General features: G+C 37.7%; 1 protein-coding gene across 7 annotated transcripts; it reads right to left on the bottom strand.

Moving 5' to 3' along the window:
• Positions 1–848: 848 nt before the first annotated feature.
• Positions 849–22,893, bottom strand: LOC113703345 (uncharacterized). Of its 7 annotated transcripts, none has more exons than XM_027224686.2 (20): positions 22,266–22,890; positions 22,032–22,157; positions 21,655–21,822; positions 21,468–21,551; positions 21,129–21,179; positions 20,135–20,191; positions 19,960–20,042; positions 19,337–19,460; positions 19,184–19,243; positions 16,970–17,212; positions 16,588–16,668; positions 16,336–16,483; positions 15,333–15,460; positions 3,403–3,450; positions 3,126–3,256; positions 2,958–3,040; positions 2,690–2,793; positions 2,172–2,242; positions 1,296–1,600; positions 849–1,167 (listed from the first exon to the last, which is right to left on the bottom strand). In XM_027224686.2, exons 1-20 carry the CDS (start codon positions 22,599–22,601, stop codon positions 1,010–1,012), a joined length of 2,589 nt encoding a protein of 862 aa, XP_027080487.2. In that variant the 5' UTR covers positions 22,602–22,890; the 3' UTR covers positions 849–1,009. The 7 variants fall into 7 exon arrangements, 6 of the variants coding, with proteins under 6 accessions (XP_027080487.2, XP_027080494.2, XP_071911667.1 ...); XM_027224693.2 differs by having other exon boundaries at positions 849–1,164; positions 22,266–22,889; XM_072055566.1 differs by lacking the exon at positions 2,172–2,242 and having other exon boundaries at positions 2,938–3,040; positions 22,266–22,892.
• Positions 22,894–24,643: the final 1,750 nt, after the last annotated feature.

Below are 24,643 nucleotides of genomic sequence, written 5' to 3'. Positions count from 1 at the left end.
GCAGCCCTAAAACCAGAACCCCCTCCTGAATACCCCCAATTTTCTGAACATTTTCAATTTTGACAATATTCTTAGAAATTTGCCGTTGAAGCCACCTTCACTGCTTTGTAAACACTTGTAATGATTGATTGCATTATGCATTTCAAACACATGTATTAAGATTTTGGTCCATCTCATGATTCTACAATTTTACAACTCAAGTTTACAAATTCAAGTTACAATCATAATAGGATTGCTAAATATTTTAGAATTTAATTGGATTATTAGAAAATTGTGGCTTATTTTTGTACTTGATAAACACGAGAATATTTGGATGGTTTAGGTTTCAAATGTTATACTTGATCAATCTAAACCATTCACACTATTCTTTCCAATTTTTAGTCAAAAAATTAAATTAGGTGTATTGTAACCAAATTTTTTTAGTAATTGCTTGTATAACTTTGATCACATTGTTTGAAGCCCGACTAATTGTGGTTGATGTATAAAGTGATGGTTCTTCAAGTTCTCCTATTTCCCCTATCCCTTAAATAAGGTTTCGGAATATCTTTTTAAACCCATAATGCATTCAAATCGCCCCTCATCTTCCAAAACTAAATTTACTCCACAAAGTAACCCCAAATGACAGTCAAGAGACTCAAGACAATTTTGAGATGTATCAACAAATACAAAATTTCATATCATGGGCTGTAAATATGAGAAGGAAAATCTACTATTACTTTTGTGATAGTGCATTTGTTGCTAATAAATTAGAAAATTGTAGACAAATGACAATGTACATAAATCTAATGTAAGTGCGAATAAGTTGCAATTTGCATCATATTTAGCGGGGGGGGGGGGGGGGGGGGGGGGGGGGGGGGAGGGCTTGAGGAACAGTTCCGCCAATAATGACTGGAATCAGAAGCTCCCACAAGCAGCCCCAGTGGTTGTATTTGTGCATCCTCAAAGCCACATCTCAGATAACTGCTACTACTGGTTGCTTTTGAAGCCAAAGCAGGCAGAAAAGTTTTACTCAGATTACATCCACCAGCCTTAACTTCAGCTTCATATTGCCAGCTTGAACAACTATTTCTTCCTTGGATGGCTCCACCTTCAAAACTACTGCTTTCTTGTTGAGAGAAGGAACTACCACTGTATCACCTTCTTTTGGAATTTCAGCTTTTTTATCTGCTATACATGCAAGGAAAACTTTAATTACCTTACCCTCATATAGTCAGCATAGATGTCAACCCTACAACTCCTAAAATCAGATTGCCTGGAACAGAAAGAACAGCAATTGAAACCAATAGGCTATATACCTGGGACTGGTTGCTGCCTCGTATTATTTGCAGTTAGAGTCTCAGAGGCATTGGAGGTCTCACTTCTTCCTGCTTCACTTTGCAGATCAACAGAAGTCAAAGTGTCCTCGCTCTTTTTAACCATTGACCTATGTTGCCAATTGTTATGAGATGTTCGAAGCTGTCGTACTTTCTCATGAAGCCTTGAACGTGCTGAACCTGCAGTCTCAGATATTTTTTGTGTCATCTTGTATCTTTGATTCCTTTGGTGTTCCTTGACATTTTTGCTGGTCAACACTAGATCGCTATGGAGTTTTTTCGACAATCTGAGACAAATAATTATGAAAAGAATCTGGAGCGTCAACCATCTGTGGAACTTTTATTCTCAATACATTAATCAGCAAATTAAGTATCTACATTAATTTTTTTGATATTTCCTTTGTCATCTTTAACCAATTATACTGTCATTAGGGTATCCCTTCCATCATTCAGGTATCCACAAGCACATAAAGATGTTGAAAGTTATGTTGGTAAAGGAAATCATATGAACATGACTCACTTAACCAACAATAATCTATCTTTTCAAAGAGATGGCACTGTACTAAAAAAATTCACCTCGTAGTAGGATATTACATGTGGCATTCATTTCTACCCCTGTAATTAATCACTACTGATACTAAAGCCCACTCCACTTTACTTCAGATTTATGTACACAATACTTCCAGCAAATAGGATGAATCCAAAGGTATTTGAGCATTTCTTTCTATAAACTCTACACTGTGTAAGTGTTAAGTATTTTCTTCTCAACGCATCAGGACAATAAGGCATTTCTGTAGTTCTGGGAGACAGCTAAGGCAATCAAACAAAGACATATCTAGTTAATTGAAAGATTCTCACATCAGATAATGTTGAGCTTCCTGGATTTGCTTATGGAAATTATGCTTAAATCTCTCCATTTCTACTATAATCTGCAACAGGTCATAACAAAGGGAAGATTTCTTAAGAAAATAATGAAAATATATCAAAACTTGTAAAGAAAGCATCACAACCATTTACTGCATATATGCATCTAAAGACAACACCCGCAGAAAGCAGTAAATACCAATCTAATTAATATATAGTGTAATTTGGTACCCTTGAAAAGAATGACTAGGTTTATTGTTGCTTCTACAATTTGGCACATATATAGTTCAAAAGTGTCAGTAATATCATGTCAAAAGGTGATGGCATCTATCAAAATTACACTAATTAACAATCTATAAGGACAGAAACAGATTTAATCTAGGTAATTCTTATGTTTGAGTGTTCTTGTGAAGTTGATTGTAAAAGATAGTCAACCATTCTGCAATAGGATGCATATTTGCAAATTAACAGTCCTGATAGGCGTACATATTCCAATATCAAACAAATATTACCTCGTTAATTTCTGCACTAGCCACTCCATAAAGTTCACGAGCATTATCCAAAATTGCATTTGGAATTCCAAGCCTTTCAGCAATGCTGATTGCATTTGAACGGCCTGGAAAGGTGAGATGTACAAGGAAGAAAAACCCATGTAAATAGGTTTATACAAATGCTAAAAACACCTCAATCACACAAATGATTCTTGTTTATAATATGAATATTTCGGCAAAGGAACTGCAACTAATGAAGAACCGGTTACCACCAAATTGAAAAGAGAACCTGGTACTCCCCAAAGAATCCTAAAGGTGGGCTTCAAGTTCATCTCGTGAAACTCCATGCATGCATTTTCGAAGGCTTTATTGCTGTCAGTCGTGTTTTCCAACAGGAAGCCATCAGTTCGAGATTGGCATGCAGTTAGACAAGAAATTGTACCTTCTCGCAAACTACCTGTATTTAAGGGTTTTAAGTTCTCCATGATGTGTTGTTGCCATTGTTAGTAATGGACCAGCCTCTGCAAAAGATTCAAGCAATGCCATTCCCAATGCAGCGCCTTCTTGGGGATTTGTTCCTGCGCCCACCTATAAAAGGAGGTAATGCATGGTGCTATCTCTAAACAAGCAGGGTCTCTATAAATTAAATCACATAAACGAGTCAAACAAATGAACTGTAAAATTGTCCCAACAAAAATAAAAAATGAAACTAGGAACTTCTTCACAGCACATACTTCATCTAGTAGCACTAATGACAAAGTTGTTGAATGAGATAGAATTTCCTGCAAAAGAGTAAGCAAAATCATGTAGCCAGGTCAATAAAGGAACTAGCTCAGCAAAGTTTTAGTAAAAAAATCAGGTAACAGTATGAGTTTAGAAAGCAGAATTAACCATGGCAATCAGAAGGATGGTACATCCCAGTACTGCAAGCAAGAGAGGACTAATTCTATGTAATCAAGCATTTAAGAGTGCATGGTCTCTCAGGAAGAGGCCCAAACATAGTTCTTCCTTTCTCTTACAGTTCACTGAAGAGTGTGAATGCTAAGAAGTAGTAGATCAAAAATCCACTAATCAACATCTCAGTTGCAAGCATTATACAAGAAGCAACAAAAAGTTGATGTTGGAGCTGTGAGCATAAAACATGCTAAAAGGCTCTTAATTAAACCCCGAACAAATGCTTCCAGCAGCACAGCCATGTCAATGTAGAGAAGTCTATTTACGATATAAAATCATCAAGAGAAGAAGGCTAAGCTTACAAAAAAATTTCAAACAATTGGAATGAAGAAAAGTATTATTTCTGCCTAAGTTTGCTCAAAACTATGAATGTCTTCATATGGGGCTAAAAAATATGACCTAATGATGCCAACATCCTAATAATACAGAATAATGGTTAACTGACAATTTTTTCTTATAATTTAGTGTTCTATCCATTCAGTGCCTTGAGATTGGAGACCAATAAACCGAACTGTTAGGACCGGGCCAGGAAATAGACAAATCCAAGTTAGGACAAAGTAGGCGGTATAACCGACCATATAATAGATAGGTGGTAGATACCAGCCATATAATAATTAGGCGGTAAAACCGACCATATAAAGACGGATAACAAAGCAAATAAAAGACACAGAAGATTTACATGGTTCGGTCAAATTGACCTACGTCCACGGGCGAGGGAGGAGCAATATTTCTACTATGAAGAAGAAATACAAAAAACCGTAGGAAAATGGTTCCTAGGCCAATAGGCACTTACAAAAGAGTTTAGAAAATATTCCTAAACTCAAAACAAGAGAGCCTAAAATATTTGACTGAATGGGCTAGATGACTCAAGAAACTAATAGCCCATATAACTCTCTTGAGTGGTGCGAGTTTATTCCTTCATCAGGCTCCCTTATTTATAGGAAATCAAAGGAAGAATTCCTTTGGCTTCTACCGATGTGGGACGAAGCACCAAAAGCATTTGGTCAACAAATGCGGCTTCAACAAATCTCCACCTTGATGAGTCCCCAACATCGAGAGATTATAAACTTGCTCCACCTTCTTCATATAAGCCCCAATGGGCTTAAATCACCAATAACGAACACCAACCAAGTCCAAGCACTGCTTGAACTTGTAATTTGGAAGAGGCTTCGTAAACATATCGGCTGGATTGTCCTTAGTATTGATTTTCTGAATAAGGACTTTTCCCTCAGCAATGATATCCCGAATGAAGTGATACTTCACATCAATGTGTTTCGTACTCTCATGATACATCTGATCTTTAGTCAAGTGTATGGCACTTTGACTATCACAGTGAATATCAATAACACCTTGATATAGACTTAGCTCGTTAAATAAACTCTTCAACCACAAGGCTTCTTTGATTGCCTCGGTCACAGCCATATATTCTGCTTCAGTAGTAGACAAAGCTACGACAGGTTGTAGAGTAGCTTTCCAACTAACAGCACAACCGCCAATGCAAAATACATAGTCTGAAAGTGATCTTCTCCTGTCAAGATCCCCAGCGTAGTTTGAGTCTACAAAACCAACCAAAGTGTTATTATTTCTTCCAAACTCCAAACATGTATTTGAAGTACCTCGCAAGTATCTGAGAATCCACTTCACAGCTTGCCAATGTGCTTTACCAGGGCAAGACATATATCTGCTAACAACACTGACTGCTTGTGCAATATCTGGACGAGTACAAACCATTGCATACATAACACTGCCGACAGCACTGGAATAAGGAACCCGTGTCATATAATCTTTCTCTTCATCTGATTTTGGTGATTGAGCAGCAGATAGCCGAAAATGGCTAGCAAGAGGAGTAGATACTGGTTTAGCATCTTTCATGCCAAAACGCTCCAAAACTTTCTCAAGGTAATTTTTCTGGGTCAAGAACAATTTCCCTACTCCTCGATCTCGCTTGATATCCATGCCAAGAATTTTCTTAGCTGCTCCCAAATCTTTCATTTCAAATTCACTATTTAACTGCAGTTTCAAAGTGTGAATTTCTGACAAATTCTTGGCAGCAATGAGCATGTCATCAACATAAAGCAGCAAATAAATGAAAGAACCATCATTTAACTTCCGGAAGTAAACACAACTATCATACATGCTCCTCAAATAACCATGACCCAACATAAAGGAATCAAATCTTTTATACCATTGTCTTGGAGACTGCTTTAATCCATATAAGGATTTCTTCAATAAGCAAACATGGTCTTCCTTACCTTCAATTTTAAAACCCTGGGGTTGTTTCATATAAATTTGTTCTTCAAGTTCGCCATGTAAGAAAGCTGTCTTAACGTCGAGTTGTTCTAACTCCAAATTATACATGGCAACTAAATCAAGCAAAACACGAATAGAGTTATGTTTAACAACAGGTGAGAATATATCATTAAAATCAACACCTTGTACCTGATTATAGCCCTTTGCAACCAATCGTGCTTTATATCTTGCATCTTCAACCCCTGGAATACCTTCCTTTTTCTTGAAGACCCACTTGCAACCAACAATTTTCTTAGCTGACGGCGGCTTTATAAGAACCCAAGTTTCATTCTGATGAAGAGATTCAATTTCTTCATTCATCGCAATCAATCACTTTGCAGAATCATCACAAGAAACTGCTTCTGAATAGGTGGAAGGCTCACCAACTGCATCAGTTTCTTCTGCAACAGATAAAGCATATGCAACTAAATTTGCATATCTTTGTGGTGGTCGAATGTCTCTCCTTTGTCTATCTCTGGCTATGGAATACTCCTCTTCTTCTGAGCTATCTTCAACAGTAGATTCAGGTGTATCTACTGGCATTTGTTGAATAGAAGATTTGGACTGAGAAGGACCAGAACTGCCAATATCAAGCTCCACCTGCTTCTGTGTACTATTAGTAGTACAAGGACTAGAAGACTCCTTCTTGGAAGATAACATAGACAATTCATCGAAAGTAACATCTCTACTGATCACAAATTTTGGAGATTTGGAATCAGGACACCATAATCTGTATCCTTTCACCCCAGAAGCATACCCAAGAAAAATGCACTTTTTAGCACTAGGCTCCAATTTTCCATCATTCACGTGCATGTATGCTGGACATCCAAAAATTTTTAAATTGGAGTAATCAGCAGGAGTACCTGACCAAACTTCCTCAGGAGTTTTGAAATCAATAGATGCAGAAGGAGAACGGTTGACAATATAACAGGCCATATTGATCGCCTCTGCCCAAAAGTCATTTGTCAACCCTGCATTGGAGATCATACATCTTGCTCTCTCCAAAAGAGTTCTGTTCATACGTTCAGCCACACCATTTTGTTGAGGCGTCATCCTGACGGTGTGATGCCGAACAATTCCTTCATTCTTGCAGAATTCATTGAATTCACCTCCACAAAATTCCATGCCATTATCTGTTCTCAACCGCTTAATATGCTTTCCTGTTTGTTTCTCAATCAAAACTTTCCATTGCTTGAAAGTTAGGAAAACATCATTTTTATGCTTAAGAAAATATACCCAAACTTTCCTTGAATAATCATCAATGAAAGTCAACATGTACCTGGCACCACCTTTAGAAGGAGCACGAGAAGGACCCCATAGATCTGAATGAATGTAATCAAGAGTACCTTTTGTCTTGTGAATTGCTGGTGAACTGAATCTGACTCTTTTCTGCTTCCCAAAAATACAATGTTCACAGAATTCCAATGGACCGGTACTTTGTCCACACAAAAGTCCTCTTTTGCTTAGTATGCCCAAGCCTTTTTCGCTCATGTGCCCCAAACGCATATGCCATAATTTTGTGATGTCTGTATCTGACAAAGATGATGTTGAAACAGCAGCATCACCTGTCACAGTAGATCCCTGCAAAATATACAAAGTACCAGATCTGTGTGCCTTCATAACAACAAGAGCTCCTCGAGTGATTTTGAGAACTCCGTCTCCACCTGAATACCTGCACCCGATAGACTCAAGAGTGCCCAAAGAGATGAGATTTTTCTTCAAATCTGGAACATGTCTAACATTTGTGAGCGTCCTCACAATACCATCGTACATTTTAATCCGGATTGTGCCTTTGCCAACAACTTTACAAACAGCGTTGTTGCCCATTAAGATAACTCCACCTTCAGTTGATTCATATGTTGAAAACCAGTCCCTATTGGAACACATATGATATGAACAACCCGAATCTAAAATCCACTCATTGTTAGACCTAAAATTATTTTCCGTTGCACAGAAAATGGTTCCATCATTCTCATCAGCTGCTATACTAGTTTCAGCGGATTTAGTATTTTTCTCAACAAATTTCCCCTTTTGCTTTTCTTTATTTCTCAATTTAAAGCAATCAGAGATAACATGGCCCTTCTTTTTACAATAATTGCACACCACATTTTTATGTCTGGACTTGGATCTACTTCTATTTTCTGTGTTTCTCTTTTCAGATCTACCCCGAACAAACAAGCCATCGGCTTGACTCCCACTAGTTTCCCCAGTAATATCCCTATCTATCTGCTCTTTAGATTTTAATGCAGATTTAATTTCCCGATACGAAATTGTTTCCTTTCCATAAATCATAGTATCGCGGAAATGCTTAAAAGACTGGGGAAGGGAACACAAAAATAATAGGGCTTGATATTCATCATCAATTTTCGAATCTATATTCCCCAAATCCATAATAATGGAATCAAATTTATCAAGATGGGAGAGTATAGATGTACCTTCAGACATCCGAAGCATGTACAAACTCTGCTTCAAATATAGCCGATTCTCGACTGTCTTCTTCATATACAAGGCTTTCAATTTATCCCACATAGCCTTGGCCGAAGTCTCCGTTGCTACCTCACGCAATACCTCATCGGAGAGATTTAAGATTATGCTGGATCTGGCCTTCTTATCCATATCTGCGAAATCCGCATCCATTACATCTTCTGGTTTGTTCTCGATTCCGTGAATCGCTAGATCAACTCCGTCTTGAACAAGAATGGCCTCCATCTTGAGCTGCCACATTCCGAAGTTGACATTCCTGTCGAATTTCTCGACAACCGTCTTTGTTATCGTCATTGTTGCCACAAATTCTGTAATTTGAAGTTTGTCTCAAAAAATTGGCCAAACAAATATGCAAGTCTCGTGAGCGGGCCCCACAGGGTGAGCGGGCCCCACGAATGAACCGGCCCTTACAGGATGAGTGGGCCCCACAGGATGGACGGACCCCACCAGATGAACCTGTCTTGCAAAATATAATAACCAGCTCTGATACCAGTTTGTTAGGACCGGGCCAGGAAATAGACAAATCCAAATTAGGACAAAGTAAGCGGTATAACCGACCATATAATAGTTAGGCGGTAGATACCAGCCATATAATAATTAGGCGGTAAAACCGACCATATAAAGACGGATAACAAAGCAAATAAAAGACACAGAAGATTTACGTGGTTCGGTCAAATTGACCTACGTCCACGGGCGAGGGAGGAGCAATATTTCTACTATGAACAAGAAATACAAAAGACCGTAGGAAAGTGGTTCCTAGGCCAATAGGCACTTACAAAAGAGTTTAGAAAATATTCCTAAACTCAAAACAAGAGAGCCTAAAATATTTGACTGAATGGCCTAGATGACTCAAGAAACTAATAGCCCATATAACTCTCTTGAGTGGTGCGAGTTTATTCCTTCATCAGGCTCCCTTATTTATAGGAAACCAAAGGAAGAATTCCTTTGAGCTTCTACCGATGTGGGACGAAGCACCAAAAGCATTTGGTCAACAAATGCGGCTTCAACAAATCTCCACCTTGATGAGTCCCCAACATCGAGAAGGTGGAGATTTGTTGAAGCCGCATTTGTTGACCAAATGCTTTTGGTGCTTCGTCCCACATCGGTAGAAGCCAAAGGAATTCTTCCTTTGGTTTCCTATAAATAAGGGAGCCTGATGAAGGAATAAACTCGCACCACTCAAGAGAGTTATATGGGCTATTAGCTTCTTGAGTCATCTAGCCCATTCAGTCAAATATTTTAGGCTCTCTTGTTTTGAGTTTAGGAATATTTTCTAAACTCTTTTGTAAGTGCCTATTGGCCTAGGAACCACTTTCCTACGGTCTTTTGTATTTCATCTTCATAGTAGAAATATTACTCCTCCCTCGCCCGTGGACGTAGGTCAATTTGACCGAACCACGTAAATCTTCTGTGTCTTTTATTTGCTTTGTTATCCGTCTTTATATGGTCGGTTTTACCGCCTAATTATTATATGGCTGGTATCTACCGCCTAACTATTATATGGTCGGTTATACCGCCTACTTTGTCCTAATTTGGATTTGTCTATTTCCTGGCCCGGTCCTAACAAACTGGTATCAGAGTTGGTTATTATATTTTGCAAGACAGGTTCATCTGGTGGGGTCCGTTCATCTGGTGGGGTCCGTCCATCCTGTGGGGCCCACTCATCCTGTAAGGGCCGGTTCATTCGTGCGGCCCGCTCACCTTGTGGGTCCGTTCATCCCGTGGGGGCCCGCTTAATCTTGTGGGGCCCGCCAACCCTGTGGGGCCCGCTCACGTGACTTGCATATTTGTTTGGCCAGTTTTTTGAGACAAACTTCAAATTACAGAATTTGTGGCAACAATGACGATAACAAAGACGGTTGTCGAGAAATTCGACAGGAATGTCAACTTCGGAATGTGGCAGCTCAAGATGGAGGCCATTCTTGTTCAAGACGGAGTTGATCTAGCGATTCACGGAATCGAGAACAAACCAGAAGATGTAAAGGATGCGGATTTCGCAGATATGGATAAGAAGGCCAGATCCAGCATAATCTTAAATCTCTCCGATGAGGTATTGCGTGAGGTAGCAACGGAGACTTCGGCCAAGGCTATGTGGGATAAATTGAAAGCCTTGTATATGAAGAAAACAGTCGAGAATCGGCTATATTTGAAGCAGAGTTTGTACATGCTTCGGATGTCTGAAGGTACATCTATACTCTCCCATCTTGATAAATTTGATTCCATTATTATGGATTTGGGGAATATAGATTCGAAAATTGATGATGAAGATCAAGCCCTATTACTTTTGTGTTCCCTTCCCCAGTCTTTTAAGCATTTCCGCGATACTATGATTTATGGAAAGGAAACAATTTCGTATCGGGAAATTAAATCTGCATTAAAATCTAAAGAGCAGATAGATAGGGATATTACTGGGGAAACTAGTGGGAGTCAAGCCGATGGCTTGTTTGTTCGGGGTAGATCTGAAAAGAGAAACACAGAAAATAGAAGTAGATCCAAGTCCAGACATAAAAATGTGGTGTGCAATTATTGTAAAAAGAAGGGTCATGTTATCTCTGATTGCTTTAAATTGAAAAATAAAGAAAAGCAAAAGGGGAAATTTGTTGAGAAAAATACTAAATCCGCTGAAACTAGTATAGCAGCTGATGAGAATGATGGAACCATTTTCTGTGCAACGGAAAATAATTTTAGGTCTAACAATGAGTGGATTTTAGATTCGGGTTGTTCATATCATATGTGTTCCAATAGGGACTGGTTTTCAACATTTGAATCAACTGAAGGTGGAGTTATCTTAATGGGCAACAACGCTGTTTGTAAAGTTGTTGGCAAAGGCACAATCCGGATTAAAATGTACGATGGTATTGTGAGGACGCTCACAAATGTTAGACATGTTCCAGATTTGAAGAAAAATCTCATCTCTTTGGGCACTCTTGAGTCTATCGGGTGCAGGTATTCAGGTGGAGACGGAGTTCTCAAAATCACTCGAGGAGCTCTTGTTGTTATGAAGGCACACAGATCTGGTACTTTGTATATTTTGCAGGGATCTACTATGACAGGTGATGCTGCTGTTTCAACATCATCTTTGTCAGATACAGACATCACAAAATTATGGCATATGCGTTTGGGGCACATGAGCGAAAAAGGCTTGGGCATACTAAGCAAAAGAGGACTTCTGTGTGGACAAAGTACCGGTCCATTGGAATTCTGTGAACATTGTATTTTTGGGAAGCAGAAAAGAGTCAGCTTCAGTTCACCAGCATTTCACAAGACAAAAGGTACTCTTGATTACATTCATTCAGATCTATGGGGTCCTTCTCGTGCTCCTTCTAAAGGTGGTGCCAGGTACATGTTGACTTTCATTGATGATTATTCAAGAAAAGTTTGGGTATATTTTCTTAAGCATAAAAATGATGTTTTCCTAACTTTCAAGCAATGGAAAGTTTTGATTGAGAAACAAACAGGAAAGCATATTAAGCGGTTGAGAACAGATAATGGCATGGAATTTTGTGGAGGTGAATTCAATGAATTCTGCAAGAATGAAGGAATTGTTCGGCATCACACCGTCAGGATGACGCCTCAACAAAATGGTGTGGCTGAACGTATGAACAGAACTCTTTTGGAGAGAGCAAGATGTATGATCTCCAATGCAGGGTTGACAAATGACTTTTGGGCAGAGGCGATCAATATGGCCTGTTATATTGTCAACCGTTCTCCTTCTGCATCTATTGATTTCAAAACTCCTGAGGAAGTTTGGTCAGGTACTCCTGCTGACTACTCCAATTTAAAAATTTTTGGATGTCCAGCATACATGCACGTGAATGATGGAAAATTGGAGCCTAGTGCTAAAAAGTGCATTTTTCTTGGGTATGCTTCTGAGGTGAAAGGATACAGATTATGGTGTCCTGATCCCAAATCTCCAAAATTTGTGATCAGTAGAGATGTTACTTTCGATGAATTGTCTATTTTATCTTCCAAGAAGGAGTCTTCTAGTCCTTGTACTACTAATAGTACACAGAAGCAGGTGGAGCTTGATATTGGCAGTTCTGGTCCTTCTCAGTCCAAATTTTCTATTCAACAAATGCCAGTAGATACACCTGAATCTACTGTTGAAGATAGCTCAGAAGAAGAGGAGTATTCCATAGCCAGAGATAGACAAAGGAGAGACATTCGACCACCACAAAGATATGCAAATTTAGTTGCATATGCTTTATCTGTTGCAGAAGAAACTGATGCAGTTGGTGAGCCTTCCACCTATTCAGAAGCAGTTTCTTGTGATGATTCTGCAAAGTGGTTGATTGCGATGAATGAAGAAATTGAATCTCTTCATCAGAATGAAACTTGGGTTCTTATAAAGCCGCCGTCAGCTAAGAAAATTGTTGGTTGCAAGTGGGTCTTCAAGAAAAAGGAAGGTATTCCAGGGGTTGAAGATGCAAGATATAAAGCACGATTGGTTGCAAAGGGCTATAGTCAGGTACAAGGTGTTGATTTTAATGATATATTCTCACCTGTTGTTAAACATAGCTCTATTCGTGTTTTGCTTGCTTTAGTTGCCATGTATAATTTGGAATTAGAACAACTCGACGTTAAGACAGCTTTCTTACATGGCGAACTTGAAGAACAAATTTATATGAAACAACCCCAGGGTTTTAAAATTGAAGGTAAGGAAGACCATGTTTGCTTATTGAAGAAATCCTTATATGGATTAAAGCAGTCTCCAAGACAATGGTATAAAAGATTTGATTCCTTTATGTTGGGTCATGGTTATTTTAGGAGCATGTATGATAGTTGTGTTTACTTCCGGAAGTTAAATGATGGTTCTTTCATTTATTTGCTGCTTTATGTTGATGACATGCTCATTGCTGCCAAGAATTTGTCAGAAATTCACACTTTGAAACTGCAGTTAAATAGTGAATTTGAAATGAAAGATTTGGGAGCAGCTAAGAAAATTCTTGGCATGGATATCAAGCGAGATCGAGGAGTAGGGAAATTGTTCTTGACCCAGAAAAATTACCTTGAGAAAGTTTTGGAGCGTTTTGGCATGAAAGATGCTAAACCAGTATCTACTCCTCTTGCTAGCCATTTTCGGCTATCTGCTGCTCAATCACCAAAATCAGATGAAGAGGAAGATTATATGACACGGGTTCCTTATTCCAGTGCTGTCGGCAGTGTTATATATGCAATGGTTTGTACTCGTCCAGATATTGCACAAGCAGTCAGTGTTGTTAGCAGATATATGTCTTGCCCTGGTAAAGCACATTGGCAAGCTGTGAAGTGGATTCTCAGATACTTGCGAGGTACTTCAAATACATGTTTGGAGTTTGGAAGAAATAATAACACTTTGGTTGGTTTTGTAGACTCAAACTACGCTGGGGATCTTGACAGGAGAAGATCACTTTCAGACTATGTATTTTGCATTGGCGGTTGTGCTGTTAGTTGGAAAGCTACTCTACAACCTGTCGTAACTTTGTCTACTACTGAAGCAGAATATATGGCTGTGACCGAGGCAATCAAAGAAGCCTTGTGGTTGAAGAGTTTATTTAACGAGCTAAGTCTATATCAAGGTGTTATTGATATTCACTGTGATAGTCAAAGTGCCATACACTTGACTAAAGATCAGATGTATCATGAGAGGACGAAACACATTGATGTGAAGTATCACTTCATTCGGGATATCATTGCTGAGGGAAAAGTCCTTATTCAGAAAATCAATACTAAGGACAATCCAGCCGATATGTTTACGAAACCTCTTCCAAATTACAAGTTCAAGCAGTGCTTGGACTTGGTTGGTGTTCGTTATTGGTGATTTAAGCCCATTGGGGCTTATATGAAGAAGGTGGAGCAAGTTTATAATCTCTCGATGTTGGGGACTCATCAAGGTGGAGATTTGTTGAAGCCGCATTTGTTGACCAAATGCTTTTGGTGCTTCGTCCCACATCGGTAGAAGCCAAAGGAATTCTTCCTTTGGTTTCCTATAAATAAGGGAGCCTGATGAAGGAATAAACTCGCACCACTCAAGAGAGTTATATGGGCTATTAGCTTCTTGAGTCATCTAGCCCATTCAGTCAAATATTTTAGGCTCTCTTGTTTTGAGTTTAGGAATATTTTCTAAACTCTTTTGTAAGTGCCTATTGGCCTAGGAACCACTTTCCTACGGTCTTTTGTATTTCTTTTTCATAGTAGAAATATTGCTCCTCACTCGCCCGTGGACGTAGGTCAATTTGACCGAACCACGTAAATCTTCTGTGTCTTTTATTTGCTTTGTTATCCGTCTTTATATGGTCGGTTTTACCGCCTAATTATTATATGGCTGGTATCTACCGCCTATCTATTATATGGTCGGTTATACCGCCTACTTTGTCCTAACTTGGATTTGTCTATTTCCTGGCTCAGTCCTAACAAACGAACTATGCACTATTGCACATTTACTTACTCATAAATTGATAAACAGCAACTGATTATTGATGTTTACCCATTACTTATCCAAAAAGGCATATACTAAACACACTATTTATTCAATCCACTTGATTGTCTTTTGAGGTTGGGGATATTTCTATGTTTGTCAAGTAAAATGAGATATAGTTTTAGATTTGTTATGGTCATCAACACCTACCAAAAAACTCCTCATGCAAGCCAAATATACAACATGTATGACATTTAGCTTTACTGCATGAGAAATGGACTTCAAGATACTCTGTCATCTTAACTACAACTTGGGGGGAAATAACTCACAAAATTGGAGATTGTATCTTTCATGAGAGGTTCTTAAGTTACCTAAAGATGATTGGGATATCGAGCCTTTTTGCAACAGGAGACATTTTGTAACTACTAACAAAATGAAATTCCACGTGTGCACCTTAAATTCCTTTTGATAGCAAGGAAACGAAAACAATATATAAAAGCCATGTTCAAAGTGCAAAATCCTTAACAACAACCAACTTACACTAATTTGCTTCACATGGCCAGAGAAGGTAGACAGAGACTGAGACAAGGACTGTTCATCACCAATATCCGCAAAGACAAAATCAAACCAAGGGATCTTTACTGGTTCAGAAGCTAACACATATATACCTGCAAAAACAGAATTAAAGCAGAGATTTCATTAATAATAGGGTACCCTCCTAATAGCTCCATGACATGCTCCAAAGAGAGACAAGCAAATGTAGAACATCATACCTAAAATTTTTGACAGAAAGTTAAACCACAGTACAACACTATTCGCGTCGTTATCTGTTCTTCCCATTCTTTCAAAATAACCTTTTCTATTTTCCTGTAATTTACTTGTTACGGGAAAACTTCAAATTGCTCTGACCAGATATAGATAAATGTACTAAGGCACCCAAATCATATCTCAACCGCCCATCAATCAGCTCAGTTATAAACCTATTAGGTCATGTGTTCAGTATCAATATTTGACTCGTATCATCTGCTATTAGCAATAACAGTATCATTGATCGCACCATCTTTTATGATTAGATAGTTTCAAGAAGCAGAATACAAAGAGATTGCTGGTAAAAATTTTATTAAAAATCTAATTAAATGATAAAACAAGGAACGCTAGCTTGAGAAAATGATTGTCTTCATAGAATTCATTAACTTTTCTCCATTTCCTCACACAGGGAAGTTAAGATTTATTCTTGAACGAAATTAGTTGTCAGATTTCACTGGTCATAGAGTTTTAACATAGGGAAGCCAAGACTCATGGCTACCTTACTCTTTTGATATTGCTCTCCTGCCTATGACTTTAATAGCTTAAACTTTTCATCTAGACTGCAAAGAAATCTGTACAACATTTACTTGGAGAGTAAAGTAGAAAAAACAATTCCTTCAGTGAGTCTTAGATACCTAGATCATGTAGTGAATTGAACAATATGTTCAGAAAAGCTAGATACACTTTGTGTGCAAGAAAAATTCTGACAATTCAAGATTAAAATGCTACAGTTCACCTGATTTTGCCATCATGGCAGCCAAGGCAACAGTCTTCAAGCAAATAGTTTTGCCTCCAGTATTGGGGCCTGTTATTACAACAACTCTAGTATTTCTAGCAATAAATACATCACTAGGAACTGGACCAGCTTCTTGTAACTCAGCAACCTGACTTCACCCAAAAAAAAAATCCAGGTTCAAAATTATGAAGTATCAACTTTACTGAAACATGAAGTTAAAATGAAAGATCGATTTTAGTCCTAAAATATAACCTCCTGTTCCAAGGATGAAATACATAAATCTGTTTCTTTCTTTCCCACCATGCTTCCTCCTTGTTTTCTCCTCCTGATTTCCTGGAGTCAAAAAACATCAAGTTCATTTGATGAAAAAGGAAATTACATAAATTCAATATATACCCAAAAGTTGGAGTTGAGAAAACAATCCTCGAGTAAAAATCACCATCCTCTCCTCCAACCAAATTCCAAGAAGAGGATAAAATTTTATGAAGAATAACATGAGCCAAACAGATTCATATGCAAATACATCACTTGGTATGCATAAACAGAAGGATATTGGAGTCTGTATAGATTCAGCCATAAACTTAATACCATAGGAAAAACAAGGTAGCAGTAGAAAGTTTAACTCACGACTTACAGCAACAGCATCATTGACATCCTTCTTGGCCTTCATTAGTCTCTGCCGATGCTGCTGAATGAGGAGAGGATGATAAGCTTTCGGAAGATACAAAGTCCAATTCTTCTGGGTTGGATGAGAAACCACTGAAGTAGTTGCCTTTGACAAAACAGCAGATGGACGGCAACCATCCTCGGCTTGTGGCAAAAATATATCAGGAAATGAGCCCCCAAATGATAGACTATATCGTGCTCTGGCATTTATCTGTTCAGAAAATTACAACATTTTAAGGCAAATGGAAACCAGAATGCTGATTAAATAGCATTGCCATATCCAAGCATCTATAAGAAACACCCACTTGGTTGGGAGGTTTTGCACTCCTCAATGGGAATGACTGACAGGTAATGATGCCCACTGGTTATGCTCAGTATACTACTATGGGATTTTGCATCATCCACTTCTGGGTCTTCCAGCCCCCAAAACCCACTAAATTGGGCAATATCAGCTCTCATTACCCACCTTTTAAAAGAAAGTAGAAATAAACAAAAATTCAAGTTGAAAAAATATGGAAAGGAAGAGCATGGCCCCTCTCTTCTGTTTTCACATTCCAATCTGCTTCATCCTGATCTCTCTCTGCTTTCCTTCATTGTGGAAGATGGTTTACAGTTGTCTTTGTTCATATATTCTCGGATTTGGAGCAAATTTTGATTGATTCACACTTTGCAGAACAGGAGAAATTAGCAAAATCAGAAGTGGGTTTTTACTCAGAAAAAATTATAAATCTATCTCATGGCACCAAAGAAGTTCTGGGCGTGATCAGGATTTCTTTTCTGGACAAATTAGAAGGTGCAATTTTTTGGGTTTGGTTTTAACATCTGAAGTTGTAGCACAAGTTTGATTGTCATATTATGCGGTGGAGAGAGTTGGAGGTGGCAGTGGGCATGAGATGAAGAAAAAGGAAGGGAAAAAAATAAAGAAAAAGAAAATGAGAGTAAATAGAAAAGCTGATGAGGCTGAAATAAATTAAAAATGGAAAAGTCATTCTTATTCCACCCTACCTACCAAACATGAGATTTCACAAGAAGAAATCTTCACAAAACCATTATTATTAAGGGGGCTATGATATTCATTGCCATTGCCATTGACAATTCATTTATGCAGTCAAATACGCAATCACTCTCCCAAGAAATATGATAGAAATAACGTTAAACAAACCCCAAGATCAAAATGACTCGAGTTTTATATATATAATTAGGAAAATACAAATAAATGAAAAGTTGTCCCTGTATCAGCAAAATTCTGGACCTTGATTAACCAAAAGCAAACAAAATAGTGCACAGAAAAGTGTTTGCCCATATGCTTCCCCTTCTCATGCACAACAGAATATGACCTATCTATAACCCTAAAGGAAAAGTACGAGATAAATGGAGATCAGAATATCACCACAACTACCATCAATAAATTCACAAGAAAGGCAATACTTTAGCCCATTTTTAGAGTTATTCTTGTTGGGATATCAAGTGTGAATCAATATCCCACATTGGAAAGAGATGAGTAGAATGAGGAACATATAAGTGGGAATGATCCATAGACCCAATGCCTTAAGGTTTTGGGTTGGATGTGGTGTCAAACCCATGGTTGTGGTTCCCATTCTAGCTCATGGTTAAATTCTCCCCGAGTTTGGCTCTCTCAGAGCCCAACAAGTGGTATCAGAGCCGATGGTTCGGCTGGGCAGTGACTCCAGGATAAAAAAAAGCCAGTGGGAGTGGTAAGGTGTGGCTTGAATAAGAGCAGGAAAAAAAAAATCATGCAGACCTGCAGTGAGGCAAGGGCATGTGGGCTCTTGAGCAAGAATCGTACACTCCAGATTGAAGTGGGCTTGATGGAGTGGATGGCCTAGGGAGAGAGGTCCGATGTGGAAGAGATTCACAATTGAGGGGGAGATTGTTGGGATATCAAGTGTGAATCAATATCCTACATTGGAAAGAGATGAGTAGAATGAGGAACATATAAGTGGGAATGATCCATAGACCCAATGCCTTAAGGTTTTGGGTTGGATGTGGTGTCAAGCCCATGGTTGTGGTTCCCATTCTAGCTCATGGTTAAATTCTCCCCGAGTTTGGCTCTCTCAGAGCCCAACAATTCTGAAGTCCATTTTTGTGCATCAACAATATAATCCCCTCCATCCCAAATTAAATTAATTATGGAAACATAGTTTTCATCAAAAATACTTACCACATCTAGTTCAATCATATCATCGAACACGATTTCAATCTCATTAAGATCCATTTGCATCTGTTTAACAAAGGAAACTATTAGAATATACTCACTTCTACTTTAAGAACTTGACATTGCAATTCTGGAACTTTATTTGGAATAAATTAAAACCTTCTTTGTTATCTTTAAAAGCACATCAGCTTCAGCCTTAGCAACAGATGCCCTTGCTTGTTGCAACTGGTCATTAAGTGGGACAGCAGAAAGGGGTTCTAGAATGCTACCTGCACCTGAACCACTACAATAGAGCATAAGCTCTCAAGATAAAACATAAGGTATTGTGAAGCAGTACCAAAAAAATCTCTTATCCACTTGGGAAAAATAATAAATGACTTTTTCATTCATGCTGATGCCATTCTGCATACCAAGAACCTTAGGTAGCACTCTTTAGTTAAATGATATTTTAACACCACACGTCAAATTAACTTTAGATTTGGGTAAACTGAAGAACAGAATACAACTGGCATTTGATTCCTATCTTCACGCTTCTAAAAGCAACCCAAAATTAATAACATGGCTATAATTATCCTAAGGGATAAGTGAACAGTGTAAGATATTAGATGAGATCCTGACAGTCTCATTTTATTTTGTATTCCAAGTGCAGCTGCTGCAGTCACAATTCTGTTATTGTTCAACAGCATGATACAGAAAAACAAACAATGATATGCAGAATCTAATCAGCGGAGATCTTTAGTATAAGCAAAAGATAATAAAAGCCTGCAAGATCTACAATGCACCTTGACAACAGTAGCCCCTTGACATATGATTGAATTTTGGTGCCTGAAGTTATGCACCATCTGCCATCAACACTGCTCACTACCTAAATCATCACAAAAGTTAACCGGAAAGGTCATAGCATATCCAATTTTCATTTATGTGCAATAATATAAAATATCTAACAAAGGAGCTCACCAAAGAGGATGTTTCTTTCATTTCATTCCTGATGAAGCTTTCCATCAACTGGTATAACTGATAAGAAGGTGCAAAGATCAGAAAGCAAATCTGGACAAGGACAAATTCTAAGGCAGAGTTAACACACACAACCAACTTCACATATAATGTATGCTGTGGGCATTGAACTGCTAACTGTCCTTTGTATAAAAGAAGCAAAGCCAACTATTCCACCAAGAAAAGGGATGCAGCAGCATCTAGAAAATGTAAAGATGTACTCCGAACAAAAATAAAAGAAAAATTATAAGCTACACAACCTTGTATCATACGTACTGATAGATCTTCTTTGACATTTCAAAATGGAATTCAGCTAGATTTAGATGGTAGACCAAGGGGTCGGTCTGAAAACAACGACCTTGAGGTTTTGACCCTACTGCGGTACTCTCTGCTAGTTATTAAGTCCAATAGGAAGAAACAAATGGAAACAAAAAATTGACAGATAGACTTGTTCAAAGACTAACCATTCATCAAGGAAACTGATGTAACCAGTCCTTTGTATTAAGGAAGACTGGGTAATTCCCTGGATAACATGGACAGATGAAGCTACATTCTTAGGTGCATTTGTGTCAAGCCAAAAAACTTTAGTCTACTGCCTTCACCTAACAGCAATTTTTTTTTCTGCCGGTTGCCCACTAGATCAATTTCTTAGAGTAGAATCAACAGTTCTTGGTAGATGAGAAACAATAGCTCATGTCGAGGTCAGCTGGCCATAGAGTGATATTTGTTCAAAAGAATGTTCACAAATGACATATAAAAGTACACAAGGGCCCTTCTATGAAGTTTGGAGTAAACTGTAGTATTCTGTTGGACTACAGTCTTTAATAGACTATCTTCTAAATGGAGCTGCTAGAGAATTCAGTGAAAAATGAAGTAAAAAGTTTGTTGACTAAAGTGTATGCGGATGAGCTAGGAACATGATAGTGTCAATCAGCACAGGCATTCAAATACAATGTACCTTTCTTTCAATAAAGCGTACTTGCTCCCGGGATTGTTTCAAAGCAGAACTCTGAGATGGAAAACAAGTAAAACTATAAGAAGATAAAGAAATATCAATGCAGTTGCTGCAAGAAGCCAAAAAAACAAAATGCTCATAGATACTGGGAGGAATGGGAAGCTGGGTAAATAATCATGTAAAGCTAGAATACCTATTAAGAACTAAATAATCATGAAAACCTAGAATACCTATTAAGAACTCCCTTCTACCAAACACAAAGACTGAAATTTATCAAACAATAAGAAACAAAAAGTGGTGACAAGCTTGAATAATCGAGTTAAACCAAAAACAAAAAAATACCGCAGAATCCTTAACAGAGCCATCTTCATCTACAAGTTGCTGTATGAACCTTATCAGTGGTCTACTTATAACAAGTTCTGAAATCTGGAAGTCAATGGGGTGGACAACAAAAAACAATTATAAATAAATAAATAAGAATGAAAGGTACACAAAAGTGGGATGCAACAATCAACTAAGAAGATTGTACCTTTTCAGAAAGAGGCATGAAACGCTGATACCAGTCGGCATCTTGTTTAACAGCAGCTTTCAGATTAAACTGCAACGCCTCTGCAAACTGTAAGAGAGCAACAAGGGCCATAGCTTCACTTCCAGTAACAGGGGAATCTCTCTTTGCACATTGTATAGCCGATTTGACCTTCATCCAAAAATCATACTAGCCTGGTTAGTGTACCATTACTGGTAGCTTTTAGTTACTAAAACAACGCCTCCAAAGAAGTATCAGTTGTTTCTTATTCAGAATAAATACCCCACAAAGAATTTCTAGAATTTTGTCTAATTGCAAAATAAAATTAAACTAAAAAAATCTCTACCGCATCTACAATAACAATGATCGGTTAAACTTACAAGGGCAGTGTCAATGCCAACAAAGTCCAGCATGGCACCATACTTGTGCATCTCCACTACCGCATTTGTCTCTTGAAGAAGCCTTACACTATCCTCATACGTTTTGTTCAATGACCACAATTGCTCCTGCATCCAATGAGGTAAAAAAATTCATTCAAGGATGAAAAGGGTCCAAGAATCACAATCAGTAGTACTGATAGGAAATTGGAAAGAAATCCAAGAAATTAGAAATACCTTGGTGGCCTGTTTGCCTAAACAAGTACCAGCAAAAGAAGCTACAGAGTCACATAGTTTATCCCACTCAAGGACTCTGAGGCTGTCCAGAACAATTCTTCTTGATGCTTGTTCTTCTTCTACTTCTGCTTCTTGATTATTATCTGAAGCAGCAGCAGCTGCAGCAATCAAAGGTTTGTAGGGAAAGGCTCTGATACTGATACTCTTGAAACCAATAACAGGAGGAGAAATCCCACTAGTTCTCGTACTAATACTACTACTAAAACTTCTGCTCAAGATTCTTCTTCTACAACTTGTTCTTGGGAGGATAGTGGAATCTAAGGCCAAAGAAACCATTGTTTACAGAACTAAAGTAGCAGTATTTTCACTGCTACTATCATTTTATCTGCATTCAGAAATGAAATCGCCAATTGTTAGAACATCAATCGAGGAAGAGGAATTCGTTTTGGCTCTTCCTGATCATCTTCCTCTTCTACGATTCTTCATTTGTTGACGTGGTTTCCCTCGTGGATGGGTGATTATCGGGTTTCATTGGGCCAGAACTGGTTTTGGAGTTAGCTGCAACTGATTTTCTCGGCCATTGGGCTTTCATTAGCATACCCATGTTAAGTTGTACTTGGTCACACAGGTCTCTCTCTCTCTCCAAGTTCCAAGATTAACCTACACACTTTTAAATTTGTCAAAAATTAACACGTCAATTTTGAGGCTAATTGCTTAGAATATACGTAAAAAAAAAAATATCGCACAAATGTATCTCTGACACACATCATTTCTTATTTTATACCTGCCGTGCTGACTCAGCACGGCAACAGAACGAATTGTCAGAAACTCTGCACAAATGTCAGTGGTTCAGCGGCCTGTCCCAAGCCATGCTGACTGGGCATTGCTGGGACAGGCGGTAAAAAAAAAAAAAAGGGGCCAGGGGTCAAATACATCCCATGAGGTTGCAATAATTTCAGCCATCAGAATGGTCCCCTCATGCGGATACCTTTATGGTGAGAACCTGCCTATGGTAGGAAGACGGAGACGTTAAATTGTTGTACAGCGCGTGGAGAGGAAATATATGAAAACCGTGTGCGGATGCAATCAAAAAGCACACTGACTTCCGTACGAGTTGGGGCAGGAAGTGTTTTTGCATGTTAAAACTAGAGGCATTTATATATTTGTAAATGTACCCATTACGACTGGAAAAATGTTGCAAATGCCTTGGACAAAAAATGTGTATAAAGAAGGTATCGAAATTTTAAGAAATAATAAATGATTATCGCACACGTGTGGGGGATAATAATTTGGAAGAAGGAAAAGTGGAGGTAAACGAAAGGATTCAAGCCTTCATTATATTTATATACATATATAAATTTAGTGACCAAGTATTCAGCTTAAGCATCCGGGAAAATGGTCCCATGACTATCGTTATGGCAAAAAAACTTATTATAATAGGTTATAATAAATTTAGCAACCATTTGATTACCTGTTGGATTTATCCACTTGAATAGGATTATGCGTAAAAATAAGGAAGTAAGTTTGTCATCTAAAATAGTAAGTTAACGTAATAAACTAGTAATTTTTGCAGCCCAAAACGTGAATTGAAAGTATTACGAAATATACTTTTTAAAGAGATAAATTACAATTTTTATTCTCAATATACTTTTGAGAGAGTAAGTTTATTTGAAGTAATAGTATGTTTTTATATATAAATAATCATTTTTACTTATAACATAGTAAATTTGAAGCCCATATTTTATTGTTATTTAAAATAACACTAAAATGTTTTATTAATGATTAAAATTGAGTACCTTACTTAGTAAGTAATGTTAATATACTTGTATAAATACTTGATCGTATGTGAAAAAATTAGTATTTTTGAAATTTATATATAATTAAATTTTTTCTGTTGCAGTTTAAAAAAAAAAAGTAAGCGAAATTTTTTTTGCGCAGAGCACCAAAATCCATAAGTCAAAATAGTTGGTCTGAAAGGGAAAGATACAGCTGAATAGCATTGTTTAAAGTACCAAATAAATAGATGTAAAATGCTGGTTAAAAATTGGTACTTTGACATATAATAAAGGAAAGTCATAAAAATCAGGCCATTTATGGAAAAAGTTTTCATTAATAAAAATTCCAACTCTTCACGGCTTTCTTACCAGTCTTCCAAAGCATGAGCAAAGTGCCAATAATTGAAATAGTAATCTTTTCAATTTATACAGAATTAATTTATTTTTTGTAAATTAAAAAAAAATTGAAATTTTTTATCAGAAAGCACATAAGTCAAAAGGATTGGTCTAAAAGGGTAAGGAATAGCAGATATGTACAGTACTTGTATTTCACGTTCGAAGGACTACAGTACTATTTTTGACAATACCCCGAAAAATATGCAA

The sequence above is a fragment of the Coffea arabica genome, chromosome 1e, assembly GCF_036785885.1.
Source record: "Coffea arabica cultivar ET-39 chromosome 1e, Coffea Arabica ET-39 HiFi, whole genome shotgun sequence".
Taxonomy (NCBI): Eukaryota; Viridiplantae; Streptophyta; class Magnoliopsida; order Gentianales; family Rubiaceae; genus Coffea; species Coffea arabica.
Note: the sequence above shows the minus strand (reverse complement) of the source record. Positions and strands in the feature narration are given on the sequence as shown.

What these genes read in the sequence shown, in the direction of transcription:
- LOC113703345 (XM_027224686.2), bottom strand. Translation starts at nt 22,601, where the DNA reads ATGGTTTCTTTGGCCTTAGATTCCACTATCCTCCCAAGAACAAGTTGT. An exon ending in CATTAGTGCTACTAGATGAA is followed by an intron (nt 3,257 to 3,402) that starts GTATGTGCTGTG and finishes CTCCTTTTATAG; the next exon opens with GTGGGCGCAGGAACAAATCC. An exon ending in CTTAAAACCCTTAAATACAG is followed by an intron (nt 3,041 to 3,125) that starts GTAGTTTGCGAG and finishes CACGACTGACAG; the next exon opens with CAATAAAGCCTTCGAAAATG.